At 36.8% G+C, this 20,673-nt stretch overlaps 1 protein-coding gene across 1 annotated transcript in view; it reads right to left on the minus strand.

The window, feature by feature from the left end:
- The window catches only part of LOC149082544 (uncharacterized), a 66,484-nt gene that overhangs the window by 40,516 nt on the left and 5,295 nt on the right, over positions 1-20,673 (minus strand). Inside the window, exons 2-10 of the mRNA XM_089235793.1 lie at positions 11,061-11,088; positions 10,735-10,929; positions 8,539-8,849; positions 5,652-5,847; positions 5,353-5,525; positions 3,259-3,949; positions 1,314-1,493; positions 785-1,009; positions 308-454 (exon numbers count right to left, since the gene is read on the minus strand). Of these exons, the coding sequence (XP_089091919.1) occupies positions 308-454; positions 785-1,009; positions 1,314-1,493; positions 3,259-3,949; positions 5,353-5,525; positions 5,652-5,847; positions 8,539-8,849; positions 10,735-10,929; positions 11,061-11,088 (2,146 nt within the window). The remainder of the gene's footprint in view (positions 1-307; positions 455-784; positions 1,010-1,313; positions 1,494-3,258; positions 3,950-5,352; positions 5,526-5,651; positions 5,848-8,538; positions 8,850-10,734; positions 10,930-11,060; positions 11,089-20,673) is intronic.

Raw genomic sequence — 20,673 nt, forward strand, 5'->3', positions numbered from 1 at the left:
AATAAATTTATAACTTTTTTGGGTTGTTGAACTTAAAAGAGCTGTGTTATACCAAAATCAATTTCCAAACATTGTTCTCAAACACTGTGCAAACAAATACCCTTATGCTTCTTTCTGATTATTAAAAATAAAATTTCAGTTTAATTTTTAATATATTTTCTTATGCAAATGTTGCTGCAAATAAAAAAAATTAAAACATTTTTTATGTCATATAACAAAACCTCAAGTTATAGATGCAAGGCTAGATTAATTCAAACCAAGAATGCTGAGTAAATCTAACTGAAAAAAAGTACTAAAAGTATTTTACCAGTTGCCACACTCATATGTAGTGTTACATTTCTCTCCACAGGAAACTTGTTTTTTTCTGATCCATAGCCAGGTATTTGATCATGGTATCCTAGTACTGGACTGAATAGAACATTCACAGCTAAATCACGAATCCTGATGGCTGTCTCTACCTATTTATGGAGTATATGGATGAAACTTATTATGTTTGTGGGGTTGGGGGGGGGGATGCTTTGTATAAAATTAGATATGAGATAAGTGTATTGCAAGCATCATACAAAAAAATTTCTAATTCAAATACATTTTTATGTATCAAACAACCTCATGAATATGGTCACTTAGGTTGACATTAATATTATTTATAGAAATTTTTTCTTCAGACACCTGTTAGGCCATTCACCTGTTGTGTGTGTGGCCTTTGGGTTTATTTGTATAAAACATTTGTCGAAAGAAAGAACATTACATCAACATTCTGAGATTATTGTACATTAAGAAGAACCTACCTCTGTCATCAAAGTGTAGGATGATACTACATTGGAAATACGGATGTTCACCAGGTAAACTCCTGGTTTTCTGTATTTGTGCTCAAAGGTTTCCAGGATTCCATCTCCAGCTTGGGGAACATTCCATTTGAACGTCTTTTTATCACCAAAAGTGAACACTGCTGTTGCATTTGTAGGCAGAAGTTCTGAAGCTGGATATGTCAGCTCAAAAACAATAGGACCTATAAAGCAAAAGATAACATGTGAATAGAACTCCTATCATTTTTTTCTCCTGAAAGTAATCTTACATCTAAAGACTCAGAAAGAATGAAAATTTTTGGATCACTGCTGGCCTACATAGTAGGTATGAGCATTTGCTTATTACCAAAACTTTTAATAACCTTGAAAAAACATTTAAAAGTAGGAAAATATATAAATTATCTAATCAAAAAGTTATTCATGCTGACAAATTTGATTCTTATCTTATAATAATAATTATAAAATTAACATTTGGCAGAGTTAAATAATGGCTGTAAGAATCCTTACTTGGAAGAATCTGTGGCGTATTTGTGGTTACTCCATAAATTGGTAAGACAGGTCTCTGAGCTTTCAAAACGTGAGATTGAGTGAAGTTGGCATGAGGATTCGACACAGACACCTTGATAACATACACACCAGGTTGAGGATATTTGTAGGTCTTCTCATACTTTCCACCTTTCTTAACCTCTGAAAATAATTAAAAGCATTTATTTTAAACATGATGGGGTGAAGACATTTCAAGCCAGTCAAAAATTTTGAGAGCATGAAGCCATCAAATTATTGAAGCGCTGTAGGGTAAAAAAGATTGAACTGCAGAACCGTATTTCCTGAATTGATGCTCCTCGATGACAATGTATTTTAAGCACGGGTTTATAGATTTCAGATTTTTTCTCATCCACATAGATTTTTCTTATTATGATATTATTTAATGAAAAATTTCTTGTTTGATTTTACACAAAACTTTATATTGGGCCCAAACTGGTTGCACAGGGGAAATGAAGAAGTGGTACCAAAGAAAAGGTCTTGTTATAACCTGCATTAACAACAGGTTAATATACAGAGAAATCTTGATATAATAATATTCTGTGGGCCAAGAAAAACTTATTGCAGATATACATATATATATAATCAAGAGGCATAATCATCATCTCATTCAGACCACCATATTTACACAGTTGTCTTGAATCTGTACTATTGATTTTTGCAAACTTGAATGAATGTGAACAAATAGTTTGTAAATTTAAAAGATGTTCAATGATATGAAATATTTTTTCCGACCAGATGACCAATTTAGCGTGGCCTAACCCTTCGGGGTACAGTGCTTATATCTCCATGGGACAGAGCCTGGGACATGCCTGGTTTTACAGATGACTTATCTGTAAAAAAATTTCAGTTCATAAATTGGAGGTTTGTAGAACTGAATGACAACTAATTAATTAAAAAATATCCTTGCAGGGAGACTCACCATAATAAAAGATATTTTGGTATTAAGAGAGGTATAATATTACATTCAAGGCTATTCCAAATAGTATTTGAATACATAAAAACCTGGATACAACAATAATCAGTGGACCAAGAAAAAATATTGTTGTATCGAGAGGTAGCATTATCACCAAATTTATGTTTTTGTTGATATCTCTTCCAAATTGGCATTGTTAGTACCACAACAAAATGCGTTTATAGGTACTTACTCACAGTAAAAAATTCTAATTGATTAGCTAATGAATAAATTCAGTCGATTGTTTCACCTTGTAAAGTAGCTTCCCCACAATACTTTTGTATACTACACAGAAAATGGCTACAAGGATACTTCAGTTACTTCATTACCACTTTCAGAGGGTAGATAGTGCAAAATACCTATCATCCCTGAAATAACAAAAACTGGTGGAGAATTTAGAAATGCATTGAAGGTGATTTTGAGTGGAACATAAAAGATAGCGTTACAGCAGTTTTACAATCTCCTGAAAAAATATTGTTATATAGAGGGATTTATCAGAGTAAAGGATATCTTTGTATCAAGAGGAGTTTAACATTACACTATAGGCGATTCCACGCAAGATTTGAAAATATATAGTTGTGGAGGGAGATTTATCATTATATTGAGTATCGTTATATTGTAGCGAGGTTTCACTGTATATAAATTTGCATGAAGATTTATCATTACATAAAGCATCATTGTATCAATATTTAGCCGTAATTTGTGATTTTAATTGCTGTTAAAAATTTAACTAACAATTAGATTTGCACATAAAGTTTGTTGTTTATATCATACTTTTCCTTTGTCTTCTGTCATGTTGGAATGTAATAAAGATCAACTGTATCAAATAGAATTATTATTTGAGTTATATGAATTGATAATATGAAACTGACCAGAAAAAAATTTGTTTATCAACTTAGCAACAGCTCAGAAATTTTGATGTAGATGGAAAATATACACATTTAGAGTTCTTACCTCTCAAAAATTCTTTTCTAGTTCTTCCATCACCGAATTCCCAAATGACATTGACAAAAGTGCCTCCATTGATTTTAATTTCAATCGTGACTTGCTCAGTAGTTGACACATCTGGTGGCGTGACAGAAAGTTTAAGACCTTGAAGTGGTCTCTGGGAGTCAACTTCTTGTTTTCTGATGATAGGTTTTGGCATAAACTTATTGGACAGCTTTGTGATAACATCATGCATACCAATCTTCTTATCAAACATATACCCAATGCCAAGCTCCATAGGATTGTTGATGACGGCTTGCAGGTAATGGATTTTCTGTGTATTAGACAATATGTCTTGCGGTATGACCTCCTGCTGCATATCGAATGTCACCGCTCCCAAATCTGGTCTCTCTTTGGGGTCTGGTTTCCGGTATGAGATCTTAGCCATGGCAGATATATAAGCAATAATGTCTCCAGGTAAGACTTCTGGGGTATCACTTAAATGTATATAGTGATGGCCAATTTCTACTGTGATCTGAACTACATGTACGATGTCAAATTCAGCAACTTTTTGTAAGTTATGTACTGGACATTTTATTGGTTTGTTAGCGATGCAAGAGGACAGTTGAGCGCAGAACGATTCCTCTTTACTACAACTGTGAATGTCTGAGGTGATCACTGGACAAACTGCACCTTCAGGACATTTTCTTCTTAGGACCTGGAGATTGAAAACAATATTGATTTAATTTGTTTGAAATTTTGAATCACTTACCACTTGAATTAAATGTGCCTTTTAAATATAGAAGGCATTTTTAAATATGGCTATTATTGCGCAGCATGTATTATTCAAATGACTTTTCCTAACGATGCAAGTTCGTCACTATGACCACTCAAGAGTTCTCTACCATTAAGCTGCAGAAGTCTGACATTTTCTCCCTTAGAGTATATGTGTGCAACGAATGGGACTGTACATGGCACCCTTTTAACTCAACTAATAACTCTTAGTAATAGCCCCAGATAGTGATGCACAAAGAGAAACTCTGTTATTGATATAACGTATGAAAGACCAGAACCAAGTGGAGATAAAGATGCGCTTTGGAAAGAAAATTCCCATGCCTCTCTCTACATGGCATCATTCAAGGCTGTAGTGGAGCGGGGGGGGGGGGGAAGGGGGAGGGGGAGGTGACAACTGACAACTCTGAGGTCCGGTACCCCCTCCCCACGAAATGTGAGAAAATGACCGAAAAAAGGAAAAAAAGTTGGCCAAATCTAGTGTTCTAATACTTTGGTCTCCCCCAAAATGAAAGTGGTCCTGCTCAGAATGAAATTTCTGGCTACGGGCCAGTGATCATTCATATGCTAAAAAGGAAGAAATTGCAGAAAAATTTTCTCAAAAAAATCACATTTAGCACTCTCTCTACAGTTTTTCAGCTCCGAGGAACAAATGCGAGCTGGTCCTTCATTTAAAAAAAGTCTCCCTGAAGAGAGCAGACAGAACTACAGCACAATACTGATTTACCATGAAAACTCAAGAACTTCCATCTTTACTTCAGAATAGGGAAGAGAGATGGCAACACAAACAAGAAACAAGTGCAACTCAGCAACATAAATATGTTAGGGCACACACACTCAGAACACACATTCCAGCATGTGCCGATTTGTTATAAATTCCGTAGAGGAATGTGTAGGAGGTGCATGTACGGTTAAGTAGTAGTAGTAAAATGTTCACTGCAGCTTAATGGTAGAACATTTTCCCGGTTCACAAGTGGACAGAGGTTCGATTTTTCGCAGAGGCTTATGAATTTTCTTTCTAAACTTCATCTTTGCTTGGTTTTTCAGTTTTTGTACTTCGTATGAATAGCGGACAGTTGATATCACATTTCTCCCCTTCTACATAACTCTTCTCATTTGACAGTTCAATAATCCATTGTTAGTAGGTACTAAATAAAGTAAAGGATTAAGCAAAATCTGCAAAATGTATGATTTCATTAAAATTGTAACATTATTAGCCATTTTGCAGTTTGGTTTGTAAGAAAGAAAGAAGTTCTGTTTAATGTATTTCTTAGCCTCGAATAAATTGAAATAAGAGAATTCTGAGGTGATCGGATCACATTTTATTACCATAACAGCCATAGCTCCAGAATCCAAGGACCAAAGTTGAACAGCTGATAGCCTCCCACGAGATGCAACAGGTTCATGTTGAGGAATAATAAGCATGAAGCCAGACTCTTTCGGTGACATATCTGGAGTGATGTGCTGGGGTATCTGTGGCCCGATGGCTTGAACCGTTGTGTCTGGAAACGAACAGGGAAAACATCTATGTTAAAAAAATAATTTTATTTCGAAGTGAAGGTTTGCAATAGATTCATGGAAATCGTAACTTGCAGATGACTGAATTCTTTTTTAAAAATAATGATTACCTGGCAAGCCCATGATGACTTTTTCTGATTCATCACCATAATCAATTTCCATCTTAACGAAACCACCAGTCGTTATGTTTAGGCTGCATATTACAAACACATTGGGCTTCACCACAGCAGGGCAGCTGAAACTTACACCTGAATCATCTACAATATCAGTAACGGTCAGTTCCGTGCTAGCCAATGCCCGATACGTCTAAAAACAAAACAAAAATTATTTTAAAGCAATATATGGTTTGATTTCACAAGGTGGGCAAAAAGTCTGCAAGAACTTTTACATTTTTTTCCTCTATAAAAAAAGGAGAAAACTCAAATCAGGACATGGTTGAATAAGTTAAGTATCGTGCATAAGATGGATTTTTCTAACTAGATTTAAGTTAGCCTACATATCAAAAATGTATTATGTAATGAATCTGATATCTATTCACATTAATGAAAAAAACAACAACATAGAGATACAGTAGATGGCACTTATCAGAACTCCAGATACTTTCATTATAACCATAAAATCTGGCACCTTTTTTGTCTTGGTGAAAGTTTTCAGAATAGCATCAGCATGACAGTGTCAGCGGTCATAGAGGATGTAATATTTATATGCAAGTCCAGTATCACGCCAAGGACTTCGATTTCCATGCTTGTGGTCTGTGTGCATAGCAATGAAGTATTGGAAGGCACGCCAAAAAAAATGGGTATCGTTGTAATCTAATTTTATTTATATCATATATATATATATATATTTGTGATTATGTAACCAAGGAGCCAAGTAATTCTTTTTTTTCTCACAGCGCAATGTCATATTCATGAAGTCAATGTAAAACTTTAAATTCTAATCGACTCGAATCCTTTCTTGAAGTTTTGTTTAATTCTTTTGATATTTTTGGTAACGAGTGAATATAACATTACCCAGAAATAAATTTATAATCCAGATCTTATTTATGTTTATACCAATGTATGTTTCCTGATATTTTTCATATTTGAATGGGTTTTTATTACTGTTTGCTATGCTAGCGATTTTTTTTTCGGCGCCCGTAATGTCTAACGGCCTTGGCGACTTCTGGTCAGGTCGTCGGCAGGGCCGTCTTAAGAGTATCATGGGCCCTCGGGCCAATTGATTTTTCTGAGGCCCTACCAAACAACTTCTCCGAAATTTCAATCAGATCTCATTTTTGTGAGGCCCCTCTTCGATTGAGGTGCCCGGGTGGGTCCATGCCTTAAGACGGCACTGGTCGTAGGTCATATTTGGCTCCGAACAAAAAGTTGCCGAAAATCGTCAAGTTAAATTCGCCACGTAATACTTGAATGGCCCCTAACTTGTAAAATTTTTTTTTTCACAAAATTAAAAATATATATCGATTGTTTACCTATTTTGGATATCTGTGTAGGAAATTCATGGCTTCCAGTACTAAAATATGGTTTGAAATTATAATTTTGAGACTCATTGAAGATCATGCTAACATTTAACAAAATGGTAATTTGCACAAGCGATAGTAAAACACACGTAGAAGCAATTTAAAAAAAAAAAATTTTAAAGATTCAAAAACAAACATCTGGCCGGCTTGTGAGACGCTGTCGGCTTTAACTGCTTCGCAATTATCATGGTTGTACATAGCAGAAAATTTTTATGACCATACAGCCCGTATTTTACTATGGCACTTTTTCGAATTTTTCCATGTTTTTGGTCAGCCTGACATTTTTTTCCCCCACAAAAGATATATATTTCATTTTTTTTACAAATCTTTCTTGAATTCTTCATTTTAATTGGAATTGAGGCAGATGATGGTTTATTGTTTATGTTGCAATATGCTGACCATATTTCTTCCATGGAAAGTATGGGAAACACATGGAACGTTGCCAATCATCGCCAAAAATGATGCCAAAGGTGAAGAAAGTTGCTAATCCTTGCTAAATTCAACGAATAATGATGGATAACGAAGCACTACCAAAACCCAAATACGTAGATACTTTTTCTTTCATTCGAGCACAACTCCGGTCTATCGCCATGGGCAATTTACTACCGAGTGAGTTTTGCCTGAAGTGTGGTTGTGTGTATTTAACAGTCTACTTTACTGCACACCAACTCCGGTCATATATCGCCATACGGCAATTTCCAACCAGTGGAGTTAATTGGGAAATGGAGGCTCCATCAATCGATGGTCGCTCCAGGCTCGGTAGGTGAAGAACTTGTTTCTCAACAACAGCGCAACAGTCCGGTGCATTTACAGTGTTGCGTCTGATTTTTCGGTGCTATATTTCAGAAGTGAAGTAAGTGAAGTTTAATGATTGAATATTTGCACCATAGGGTTTCCAGATTCGAAAACTTATGAAGGAGAATTTTCCTAATTCCTAATTTTAACGTTTCATAATTTCCACATTAGACGGCACCACTATACTGACAAAAAACCGGTCAAAATGAATATTGCTGTTTTCTCTTTCGAGAGCCGTTTTTTTCGGACTGTCTTTTTCATATTATTCTGGGGCAAGCTGAGTCGTGAATAGCATCTCCCCAGTTGAAAGTAACTTGGGTTCTTGAATTCTGGGAATATCGACGGTGATTTTTCAAAGCGTGTGAATGTGTAGAAAATAAACAAACACGTACAAAAACACTCATATCAATGAAGAGATACAATTTGGGCAGGCATCTTCAACCCGTTGCGAGTATGGAGAATACATGTTCTTCTTTCCTCTTTAGGCGTTTTCCGCCCTGCGGCCAAACTAGATACCCTTATTACCGAGAAACACGAGAGAAGGGAGAAAGAGGAAAGTTAACATAAAGTTACTGCGCTCGTTTTGGCCGCGCAAAAAAAAAACGCGCCACGAATGTTGATGCTGTCATCTATCAGCTATCTCTTAAATCTAACAGTTGATAGAGATGTCCTGTCGCACTTACCTCCGGTGCTCCAGCGGGCTTGGCCGATACTTGCACTTTGTATCTTCCTGGTAGATAGTACTTATGTGCCACCACGTCGTTGACATCACTGAATGTCCCACTGCTGCCATCACCGTAATCGATCATGAACTCGACGTTCTCTCCAGTCTCGTGGCTGACCCTGAAGATGGCATCATGTTCCGATTGAGCCACTTCTTCAGCTGGTTTGACTTCCAAACCAGTTATGGATATTATTATATTCGACTTATAGAAGACGAGCAAATCCGGATTCGACAGACAATTCTCTTCGGCAACAGCCGGGACATTATCAACTGCAAAAAAAAGAAAACGGTATCATAGACGATGAAAATAGGTAAGAAATATGGAATTACATATACCGGGGGGCACAACCTACGTCTCTTCAAAGGGTTCCATCCGGCCCGTGAAAGCTTTTCTGGTCGAACAGTATCAATACACGCTGCTTATAATAAATAACTAAGCTAATCATTTTTTTTTCATAAAAATATGGGAAATCGGGATCCATGGGGATACGACCAAAAAAATAGTCAAGTGCAAGTAAAATTGCTGAGAAATCGCCAATGGCGGCCTACTGCAAGTCGCAAAGTGTAAAAATGTAATTCACCAAAAATAAAACGGTATATGCGAGATATATAGAGAACGAATATAACTACATACCTAGAATTAATTACGATAGCGTCATAATTATCATAATACAACATCATCATAATATAAGCCATGAAAATGATCTTAATTTTGAGAATAAGATTTAAATAATATTATTTTCTATGAAAGTCGGGACAGCCAAAATTATGGGAATGTCCCTTAAAATACAGGTCATATGTGGTCACCCTATACGTACGTTTTTGGCGCGCGAGCGGCAGAAATTCACATATCTGGCTCGCGAACTGAAAAGTTTGTGCGGCTCCCCTAACGTAGACCCACAAAATAAAAAAGTGCCACTAAAGAACAACAGCGAAACCTCGATATAACGATAAATCTACAACGATATTTTTTCAAATTTTGTTTGGAATTTCCTTTATAGTCTGATACTAAACTCCTCTCGATACAACGATATTCTTAATTACGATAAATAAAACCTGCATAACGATATTTTTGAGATTTTTTAAAGTCCGCTACAACGACATTTTTTTATAATTTACGCAAAATCGTTTTGAATTTGATTTTGACTTCGTGACTTGTTTTCGTTCTTCTTAATGCGTTTTATTACATCGGGGTATTTCGCACCAAGGATCAGCGAAGGCGCTGAAGAAGTAGTTGGTATTTCTGTTTTCTGTGTATGGCACAACAGAGCAACGAGGTAAACAACCTTACGGGAGCAATGCACACCCAACTGAATTTTATTAATCAACTAATCAATTAAATTTTTTTGCGGCAAAAAAATTAGGTAGGAACAAAGTTCTTGCCAGAAATGACAGGTAGCGACAGACGAGCTGCAGTAGTCGTGTTTACTGTATAACTTGAATAATCGCGATCGTTTTGAAAACGTTAAAGTGTGTTCTGATACTACGCAAAATTTTGTTCGTTGTTTGCGGCTTTCAGGTGTAATAGGGGACGTGTAAAATGTTTGTTGAAAGATATAAAATTCGTCACATCATTCGGTTTCACTGAAAATCCAAACTTAGTGCTTTTAGAGCTGCAACCGCGATAAATTTCGTCTTAGGAGAGTCCACTGTAAGTGCCAAAAGAGTAAGATACTGTTTCCACTATGGACATTCCCCTCGATAATCCAGCTGGAAAATTTCCCGGTGCGAGGGCGAAAAAAGGTCGCCATACACACACTGACACACAAGAACGTCATATTGTCTGTCTGGTGGGATCACCGTGGAATAACCTTCTATTACTTTCTTCCGAAAAGATATTCCTTGCTTTTTTTTCTTCCAAACAATACATTTCTGGCAAGAACTTTGTTCCCTCCCTAATAAAAACGAATTTTCTAGTTGTACTAACGACGCCGATTTAGAAAAGATGCACTGCAAAAGCGTGAATTTGATGTCATGTGATGATAATGTTGCCTCCCGATATGGATATAATCCCTCTCTACAACGATATTTTTTCTTGATTCACAGAGCATCGTTATATCGAGGTTTCACTGTAATCCAAAACGGCGGCAAAACTCCCGAGCAGTGATTTTGACCGATTTCAATTAGAATGAGCATTGTATTTGAAGTATATTACCTCTAGGATCCTTTGCACAGAGGCATAGATTGCCGGAGACGATTCCTGAATAGGGCAAGAAGTAATCTCCGCATCTCACCCTACATTCCAGCGCAGTGATTACGTTACTCCTCGGGTCGTAGCCACCAGGAGAGAAGTGGAAATATTCGGCTCCATTGAGAGCTATGCAGCTACCGTCTTCTAAACTGTATACTCCTGTTTGAAGAAATAAATGTAGAAAAAGAACGTAAGAAGAAATATACGATTGAAAGATGTCACGATCTACTCCTACAGTATGACAATTGATGGATATTATTACATAACACGAGAAGTAGACGTTCACTTACCGCTAGAAACTGTCAAAGTTATTATAACCTGGGGAAAATGGAAAAAGAATGCGATATTTTATTTGTTATATTTGACACATAAATGAAAAACATTCAATAATTATGCCAGTGACGGGCATTATAACAACCACTTCCGACTTACGAATTCAGGTTCATAAGCTGGGAAGGTGAGTTTTGAATTGACGAAAGAAAGGAACATTACGTCAATTATATCGCAATATAATAGCCTAGCACAGTGATTCACAATGTGGGCGAATGTTCCAAGGGGGTGGTAGAAGCTACGGGCATAACATGGGATCCTATGGGTGAGATCGCGTTGGGGGGGACGGGAGAAAAATATTTCTGAAGAAGGGGGGAGATGCGACAAAAAAGGTTGGAAAACTTTATTCTTGCAAAACACCATCTTCATTTCAAAATATGGAAGCCAGATGACAGGTGGGGTTCCCTTGGCAGTTTTTGTTTCGGGGTCCCTCATGATCAAAAGCCACAGAACCCTTAAAAAAGTCCCAGAACAGCTTTGAAAGAAGAAAAATTTCTTATTACTGATACTCACAAAACTGTTCTTTATTTTGATTTATATCGAGATAGTGTCTTAAAGCACGTGAGAGACCAAAAGAGTGACTGAGACAGAGACGCATATTTACAGTGTGGGGCAAGGGCTAAGTGGGCTATTGTCCTGGGAAAGGACTTCACATATTCTAGTCAAGAACACTAGACTACAATGGGTGAAGGGCGGCAAAATTTGTATAGCCCACAGATACAAATCCACCTCCAGGGGGCGGGGGCGGGGAAGGCCCTTATCGCAGGAGCCTAAAATTATGTGGCCCTTGTCAACAGCTCAAATTTTCGCTCGGAAAATTGACGCATTTGCCCAAACGGCACGTACCATTTATCATAACACCTGATGTCATTAACGTGGGGGGGGGGGGGGAGTGCCCCTGGACGGCCGAAGATTGATTAAAGAATCGGGCGAACTCTTCCCTCTTCAATTCAGGCAATGGGTGAAACTATCTTGAAGGCCTGATAATTGATAAATATCGTGCGCTTTAAAAAAAAAGGGGGGGGGGAGACTAATGGGCCCCCTGATATTATTTTCGCACTGGGTCCCGCGTCTGGTGAGGGAGTACCTGCTTTGAGAACAACACTTAAGATTTTTAAACGTGGGATTGGGATTGTCAAAAACGTCAACTGAAATTCATTGAAAAAAGTTATATTATTTCCATTTTCACAAAGTTTAACGTGTTTTCACGTAGAATATGGCAATGAAATGACGCGTGAGTAATATAATGAGACATCGATGTAACGATACTGTGTGGGCTGAGAAAATATCGGTGGTATAGAGGGGTTATCGTTACATCGAGAAATAGCATTATCAGCGGTCAGCGCCAAATTTATGTTGCCGTTGTTATTTTTTCTGAATTGAAATTGTTATTACCACCATAAAGTGCATTAAAAAGGATTTATTCGCAATAAAAAAATTCAATTTGATCAGTTAATTCTGATTGTCTGTGATGGTTGAATAAAATTCAGTTAGTTTCACTCTGTAAAGCAGTTTACCGTGCAATACTTTTGTATACCACGTACAAAGTAGCTTCACGGCGACTCCATTAACATTTTCGGAGGGGTATATAATGCAAAATACCGATGTTATTAAATACCCCCCTGAAAGAACAAAAAACTTCTGAGGAGTTAAAATTATATTAAAGGTGAAAATGAGTGAAGTATAAAAAAATCGTTATAGCAGTTTCAAAATCTAAAAAATATCGTTACGAGGGATATACTTGGCAAATGATATGACGTTGTATAAAGAGTTCAACATTTGACTTTTGGAAATTTGAAAGAAGATTTGAAAAAATATTGTTGTAGAGGGATTTATCGTTATATCGAGTGTCGTTGTAGTGAGGTTTCATGGCACAAATGTTACGTAGTGATAAATCCCGTTATTATGCACAATCGCTGAAAATTTTTGTAAGTTTGATAAATTTCCCTAAATTTATCAGTTTTTTCAGGCGATTATGCATAATACCCGCGTCGTTGGGTATGGTAAATCGTACTATATAGTATACTATACAATGATTATTCATACATGTATTGCATCATTATATAACTTCCTAAAAATCTAGTGACTCTTTAGAATTTTTTTGATATTTATAAAAATTCACCAATTACAATAGGGTATCATTCAAAATCACAAATAAAGATGGTAAATTACAAGAATTTATCAAATTTACCGACGACACTTGTTTATTACGCACAATAATAATAATAACAACAATCACCGGTAAATTGATAATGTTTTCAGTATTTATCAAATTTACCAGCTACACTTGGGTGTTTATGCATATTCGACGGTAAAAATGATAAATTTATCAAACTTACCAAGACAATTGGTAAGTATGCATAATAACCAATTTATCACATTTACCGTAACACATACATCTCATATGATGCAGATCTCACAGAATCATTTCTATAATCGTTCAAGAAATTAATTCAAATTTCGTTCCTATATAAAATTTCGAATTACTTCTTAATAGATTTAATGACATTTTAAAAATACAAAAACCTAGTGTTATTATTTTGGATTCAAAAAATATAACTTCATTATACTCGTACCTGAAGCAGTCCGTGTATTTCGAATGCGAAGGAAAGGATTTTTTGTTACACACATTCGGGTATACATATATTTATAAGTTCCGTATCACGAATTTCTATGATTGACGTTACATTGCTATTAGCTTGATTAAATGGGTGCAACCCTTTGCCGTGGCGTCATTTCACCCCTCATCAACCACGAAAAACCATTTATTAGACCCATTTTTTCCTCCTCTCATTTCTACGAGCGAAGGTTTTGATTTCGCAGACCAGGCTGATCGATAAAAATAACTACAAGACTATAATTTCTTTTGGTGACCGTAATCATCAAATGATGTCTAGAATTACCATCTGAATGGTAGCAGATGGCTAAATTGAACATGAAATAGACGCTTCGAAATACGTATTCAGAAAATGCCAAAGTTAATTTAGAGTCTAAATTATTGTAGTTATTAAATTAAATTGAACTTGGACTTTAGTATGAGAATAATAATAATTAAAAAAAAAAACAGTTCCTTTTTCGTGGTCTATTTTAATGATTCTCTGGATTTGGTTCATTGCCTTGAATGAAGTAGCTTCAATGACGTTCCAGTATTATAGCGCTAACTTCTCTTCGAATTAAATGTCTTTAGAATGCCATTTGTTTTAGTAGAAATGTATTAGATCGATATCGCTTCTATAATCGGAGCCGCCCTTCAGTGGGTGTGCGACAGGTTCGGTCGGGGCTCAGCATTCACGGTGATAGAAGTGAAAATATATGTTACGGTAAATGTAATAAATCTCGGTTACTATGCATACTTACCAATCGTCTTGGTAAGTTTGATAAATTTGTCACTTTTACCGGCGAATATGCATAACACCCAAGCACCGTTGGTAAATTTGATAAAGACTGAAAATATTATCACTTTCGCCGGCTATTATGCGCCAAGTGTCGTTGGTAAATTTGAAAAATACTTGAAATTTATCACCTTTATCTGTGATTATGCATAACATCCTAGTGTAATTGGTGATTTTTATAAGTATGAAAAAAAATATCCAAATACTCGCGAGGATGTGTGATGAATATAGTCGGATTCCGATATAATGATGCAATACATGTATGAATTATCATGTATTTTATATCATATAGTACGATTTACTATGTTATCAACGACGCGATGCTTGGCTATTATGCATAATCACCGGTAAAAATCATTAATTTAGGGAAATTTATCAACAACGCTTGGGTAGGCCTACTCTGTAGAACCACCGATATGTGATAATTTATCAAACATATCAAAATGCTTGGTATGTATGCATAATAACCTAATAACCGGTAATTGGACATGAAAAGCAACCGCATTTATAATATTTACCGTAGCATAAAAATCAGAAAAAATTTTAATGAGCAAAACAAGGTATGTGAGCTTCAGCGAAGAAAATAAAAAAATATACAGTATTAAAAATTACAGAAACTTATTCATCTCGCGCGAAGGAGACTTCGCCACCCACGGTCAATAAATGCATTTTTGTTTTTCGTTGTGAGACTAAGGGACCCAGAGCCCCGAATCAAACTGGGGGGGGGGGCCCGAATTGTTTGCTTTCATCAATTCTTAAAATAACTTTTTTTATTAATCTTGAATTTTCATTAATTCTGGAATTCTTTCATTAATTCTGGAATTCTTTCATTAATTCTGGAATTCTTTCATTAATTCTGGAATTCTTTCATTAATTCTGGAATTCTTTCATTAATTCTGGAATTCTTTCATTAATTCTGGAATTCTTTCTTTCATCAATTCTGCTATTTCAGAATTTCTGTTATTTATTGTTCTGCTATTTCAGAATTTCTGTTATTTATTGTTCTGTTATTTATTGTTCTGTTATTTATTGTTCTGTTATTTATTATTCTGTTATTTATTATTCTGTTATTTCTGTTATTTCTGTTATTTATTATTCTGTTATTTATTATTATGCTATTTCTGTTATTTATTATTCTGTTATTTCTTTCATCAGGTCCTAATTTTCATTAGTTTTTGAACTACGTACATTTCTTTCATTAGCATAAAATTTTCTTCCGTTCTGAATTTTCATCAATAAATTCGAAATTGTTCTTAATTTTTGTGTAAATTTATATTCAAATTGTGTGTTTGTACTTTTTTGTATGGATATTTTTTGCAGCACATGTATGTTCTGTAATGTATGAATTGTTTTTTTGGATTTACAATTCCTCCCCCCCCCCTCCCCCGAAACTGCAAAAATGTCCCTGGCGCATAATTATTTTTGCATCGGAATGGACAATACAATCGCCGATCGTTATAACGTCCATCCGTTATTGCGACCTCTTCATTATAACGTTTGGTCCCGAATTGTTTCCGATTCATCCCGTGTTATTTTTCCTAAATTATTGCGACGCACAAATGCCATTCATCCCAACAAATTCTAATTCAGTTCTCACCGCATCTTTTTTTCCAAGAAAATAAGCGAAACCCATGGTTTTTCGTTGGCCAAAATTGTATTTGACCTTGACCCTTGATATTTGAGAATTCCACACACATTCCATGCAACTAATTATTGCAGTTTTCTTACAGTCGAACCCCGTTTTAGTGAACCATCTGAGTGCCCAATAAAATATTCATTCTACAACCCAACGTTGTATATCCAAATTCGTTGAAACATTGAAGTTAGTTGAATGAGTGTTCAGTTGCGACCACTACTTCACCAAACACCAACTCTGGCCATATCGCTATATTGCAATTTACTGCCATTAGTGAGATGCGTTGGAAGTGAAAGTGCTGTCTATCGGTGATCGCCTCGAGTTCGTTAGGGAAAATATCTTATCGATATTCTCCCTTGGGTTCGAACCCGGGACCCTGACAACAACCTTCACGATGGTAGACGAGCATCTTACCACCATGCCACTCAGGAACCAGTTGCGACCACTGACACTGAAAAAGGTCAATATGACCGAGAGCACACTATATACAGGGTTCACTACTATAGCGAGGTTCGGCTGTATTAATTTGCTAACTTTATGAATTTTTACAGCACCTGCTTGCATAAAAAAAAACAAAATGAAATAAAGTTTTTATTCCGTCCAAACATAAATTTTCTCAAGAAGCTGACTTTTTGCTCAAACGTTCGATATAACGATCTCCCAAATATCAGAGATGATTCGGGGTCATCACCATTTAGCGTATTTTTTAGTGATAATCATTTCCACGTCCGTTAATCCATCATGTCACAGTCACAATGCAGTAATCATTTTTGTTTTTTCAAAATTTTACAGACGGATATGACCACTGACCGCTTACTTTTGTCAAAATCTGACAGAAACTGTATCTATATAATTATATAAATAATTTTTTTTATCTCAAATTTCTTTTTTCTCTCTTGTCACATGGAGCTAATCCAATGCAGCTACTATATATAGCCACGCCATTGACAATGAAAAAATATGGATTTGGTGCCCAACGGACCTTTTTTCATCAGCACATCGAACTTTGGCCAAAACTCTCATCCAATTCGCGAATTGGCTGCATTTCGGGCTTTGGCAGTAGCATACATAAAATTTGAACATATGTCTCATAATTCACGGGATTTTTTCAGCTATAACTGGAAATTGTAGTTGTGGTCTTTGTGGTCGGCTGAAGTTGGTTTTCTGTGGTTCCCAACTTCAAGGCGCAAATGCGAGCCGATCTCCCCGTTAAAAAGTCTCGCCACAGAGAGCAACAGTCCTACAACGATAAATCATTCAATCATAACACTTCACTCATAGTTAGAAAAACTGGTGGCAGATGGCAGCACTACACATAACAAGCATTACAGAGAAACAAAAAACTTCACGTCAGGTTTCCCTACACGTACACGCACATTCCCACATGTACCGATTCGTTGGGGGTTCCGCGGGGGGGGGGGGTGCATGTGTGGTGTAGTAGTAGGGCCTCCAAAAAATGACTCGGGGATCCATGATGTTCTTAAATCAGCCACCTCGTTGGGCAATTTGCCTGTTGTGGCGTGGTATTTGTATTGTATTTGTCTTTCATTACTTTTTCGACTGTAAATTTCAACTTTACTCGTTCATCATTGACAATATTTTTTCGGCCATAAAGTAAGTGGGCTAAATCGGTCCCATTTCCGTGATATTCTATTATCCAGATGACTATCGGAGTCAGATATAATGAACTCTGATTTAGCGAATTTTTCCGAACATCTTCGAAATAACACCTATAATTAGCTCATATTTGACGAATTCTGAAATCTGACCTTGATATAACAAACGCCTGTTTGACAAATTTTACGATTGTTACGATTTACATGCAATAAATCTTTTTCCCCAACGTTAGGTATAAAAAACAAACGAACATTCCCTAGACGCAGTCAGCTCTAATCTCAACAATTCCTTGAGAAAACGTCATCGGCATGGAAACAAAAGTGACGCTTGACGTCTGGCAGTCGAGCCGTTAGGAAGCTATCCTTTCACTGTGCAGGTCTGGGTTCGAATCCCCGTTCGGGCATGAATGTTTACTAACAAATTCCCTGGACGGATCATGCTGATCCCTTGGGATTACGTGAGGATCGCAAATTTAATTTAATTCGTCGTTGTATCCGAGGTGGTTGCATTTTATCGACGCTATAAGCAATGTTCATTAACATTATTCTTTATGGGAATGAGTACGAACAGTCAATAATTGCAGCCGAGGTGTCGTTACAACCGAAGTCATTATAACCGAGTTTGACTGTACTTTGGGAGTCGCGCATATGCACACAACACGTTCTGCATGCACAAATTCCTTGGAAATTTCCCAGAGGAATGTTTACGAGATGCATGTGCGTTTAGGTAGTACGGTAAAACTCCTCTTAACGGGGACACTCCACTAATGGAGTCACCCCTCTTTTACGGCCAAATAGTATTTTCCCCTGGTGTAATAAAAGTATGCCATTGAAATCCTTGATAAACGGTCACCCATTTTTTACGGACGAATTTTATTTTCGTCCCACCAGTGACTGCAAAAGAGAGGTTTTACTGTACTTAATCATCTCATTAATTGCACTAGTAAACAAATTAATACTTTCTAAATGTCTTAAGCTAAGCAAATGAGTGGCTTTACTTAATGGGCGGCTTTCCTTGGATTAGCGTGGAGTCACTTCAGTTATAACTGGAGAAACCGCGAGACACCCAGACTGACGCAAAAATCAACGTAAGCACTTCAGCAACCGGGTATCTCAAGTAAAACCAGAATTTATTGATATGCCAAAGATTAAATGTAGTGCATCGTAATGAACATTATGTAAATCGAAGAATCAAGTAAATCAAGTGAAAGTCAAAGTGCAACGGGCACCAATAATAAATTATAGAAAGTTGTGTAAAATCATATCACAGGAGCAATCAAAAGTTTGATCGATCAAGGATTACATGACAGAGGGGTGGAGCACCCCATTCCGCTCAGGCAGTTCAAACGGTACTAGTGTCCTCTTGTCGAAGCAGTCGATTGACGGTGTATTGATAACTCATGTGGTCAATCCTATCCATCCCGATGAAAATTTTACGGGAACCACAGAAAACCAACTTCACCCCCACTGTGGTGACGGTAGAGTTCGAACCCGGGTTTTCGCATTCGACCACCACAGTGGTTTAGTGTGCATACCTAAGTTTGACTGTAGTAGTCTTGAATGGAACTGTTTCTGCTCCGCTCTGCGAACCCTTAGCCCACCACCTCAAAACCCGGCACCATTGGCACAGTGACTCGAAACAACGAGCCAGTGATACCATTGCCACGACGATGTTGAGTGTAAGTGGCTGAGCAACTGACCTCCAAATGCAGAGAGGACGAACGCAAAGGGTTCGCTCACTCAAACTGCCGGGGGTCACGATGCTCGGTACCTCTCTGGTCCACAGAGCTAAGCCAAACTAACAGGGGTGAAAGAACAAAGAACCACAAACACATCAAACGAAGATATTGGGAACCCTTCCCAGAGCTACCTAACCGTGTCAATGCCCACGACCGAAGCCCTAAAAACTGTGATTCTTACCTGAATCTAGATTAAGCCTCATACAGAGGCCTTCCTTCGAGGTTAGACGCAAACACGTCTTACCGGAATGGAATCTCCAACACGAATGATTTTCAACAGACGTTTCAACACCTCCAAAATGCATTTTTAAGAGATTCCGTTGCTTAATAATGCGCGAGAAAGTAATTCATTTGTTGAAACACATTGTTATTTAACTATGGTAAGAGCGAATCACAGTGGTGCACAAACCGTGGGTCGTGTCAAAGAACTGGGGGTGAGGTTGGGGAGGGGCGGGGGTCGTGAGAGATTCTCCAAAATAAAAACTTACAAATAAGAAATTTTTATTAAATAATATGTCAAAACTAAAGAATGCCTTTATTCAGCTGAGCTAATTACCATGTATCATACTGTAATTTGTTTTGTAATGTAATTTTGTCAAATTCTGCTTGTACAATAACCAATATATCGGCTACGTCATGCCAGAATCACGAATGTGCAATGTCCTCGCAAAAAAAAAAAAAAAAAAAAGAACGTGGGAAATGACATTTGAATGGATTCTCTACCCATGTTACTCTATGGAAGCTATTTTCTTAAGATGTTATGTAACATGTGCTTGAAAAGGGATACACATCCGCGTTTCAGGAACAACTTAGATCAGCGGTTCTCAACCTGTTTTGACTCGTGGAGCCCTTTTCGAGGAGCCCTTTTTGTATAGAATTTTTATGGTGGAACCCTGTAGGCCTCTTTTTTTCATTTTATATATATCTATCAAATTTACTTATTTATTTTATTTTCCTTAAGTCACCGCGGAGTCCCAAGGGCTCTGCGGAGCACCGGTTGAGAACCGCTGGCGTAGAGCTACAATATTTAGTTGCAGAAAATTTTCAGTTCACAAATTATAAATTGAAAATTCAGCCTGCTAATGAATGTTTAGTAAAAATTGATGGAAAAAAAAAGATTTTACACTATTCTAAATAGAAAACATCTAATGTCGTTTGATATGCAATATAAGTGAGAAATTTTAAAAAAA

Source organism: Pholcus phalangioides, unplaced genomic scaffold (assembly GCF_987345545.1).
Source record: "Pholcus phalangioides strain wild (caught in Gottingen) unplaced genomic scaffold, Ppha-v1.0 ptg000009l_1, whole genome shotgun sequence".
Lineage (NCBI taxonomy): Eukaryota > Metazoa > Arthropoda > Arachnida > Araneae > Pholcidae > Pholcus > Pholcus phalangioides.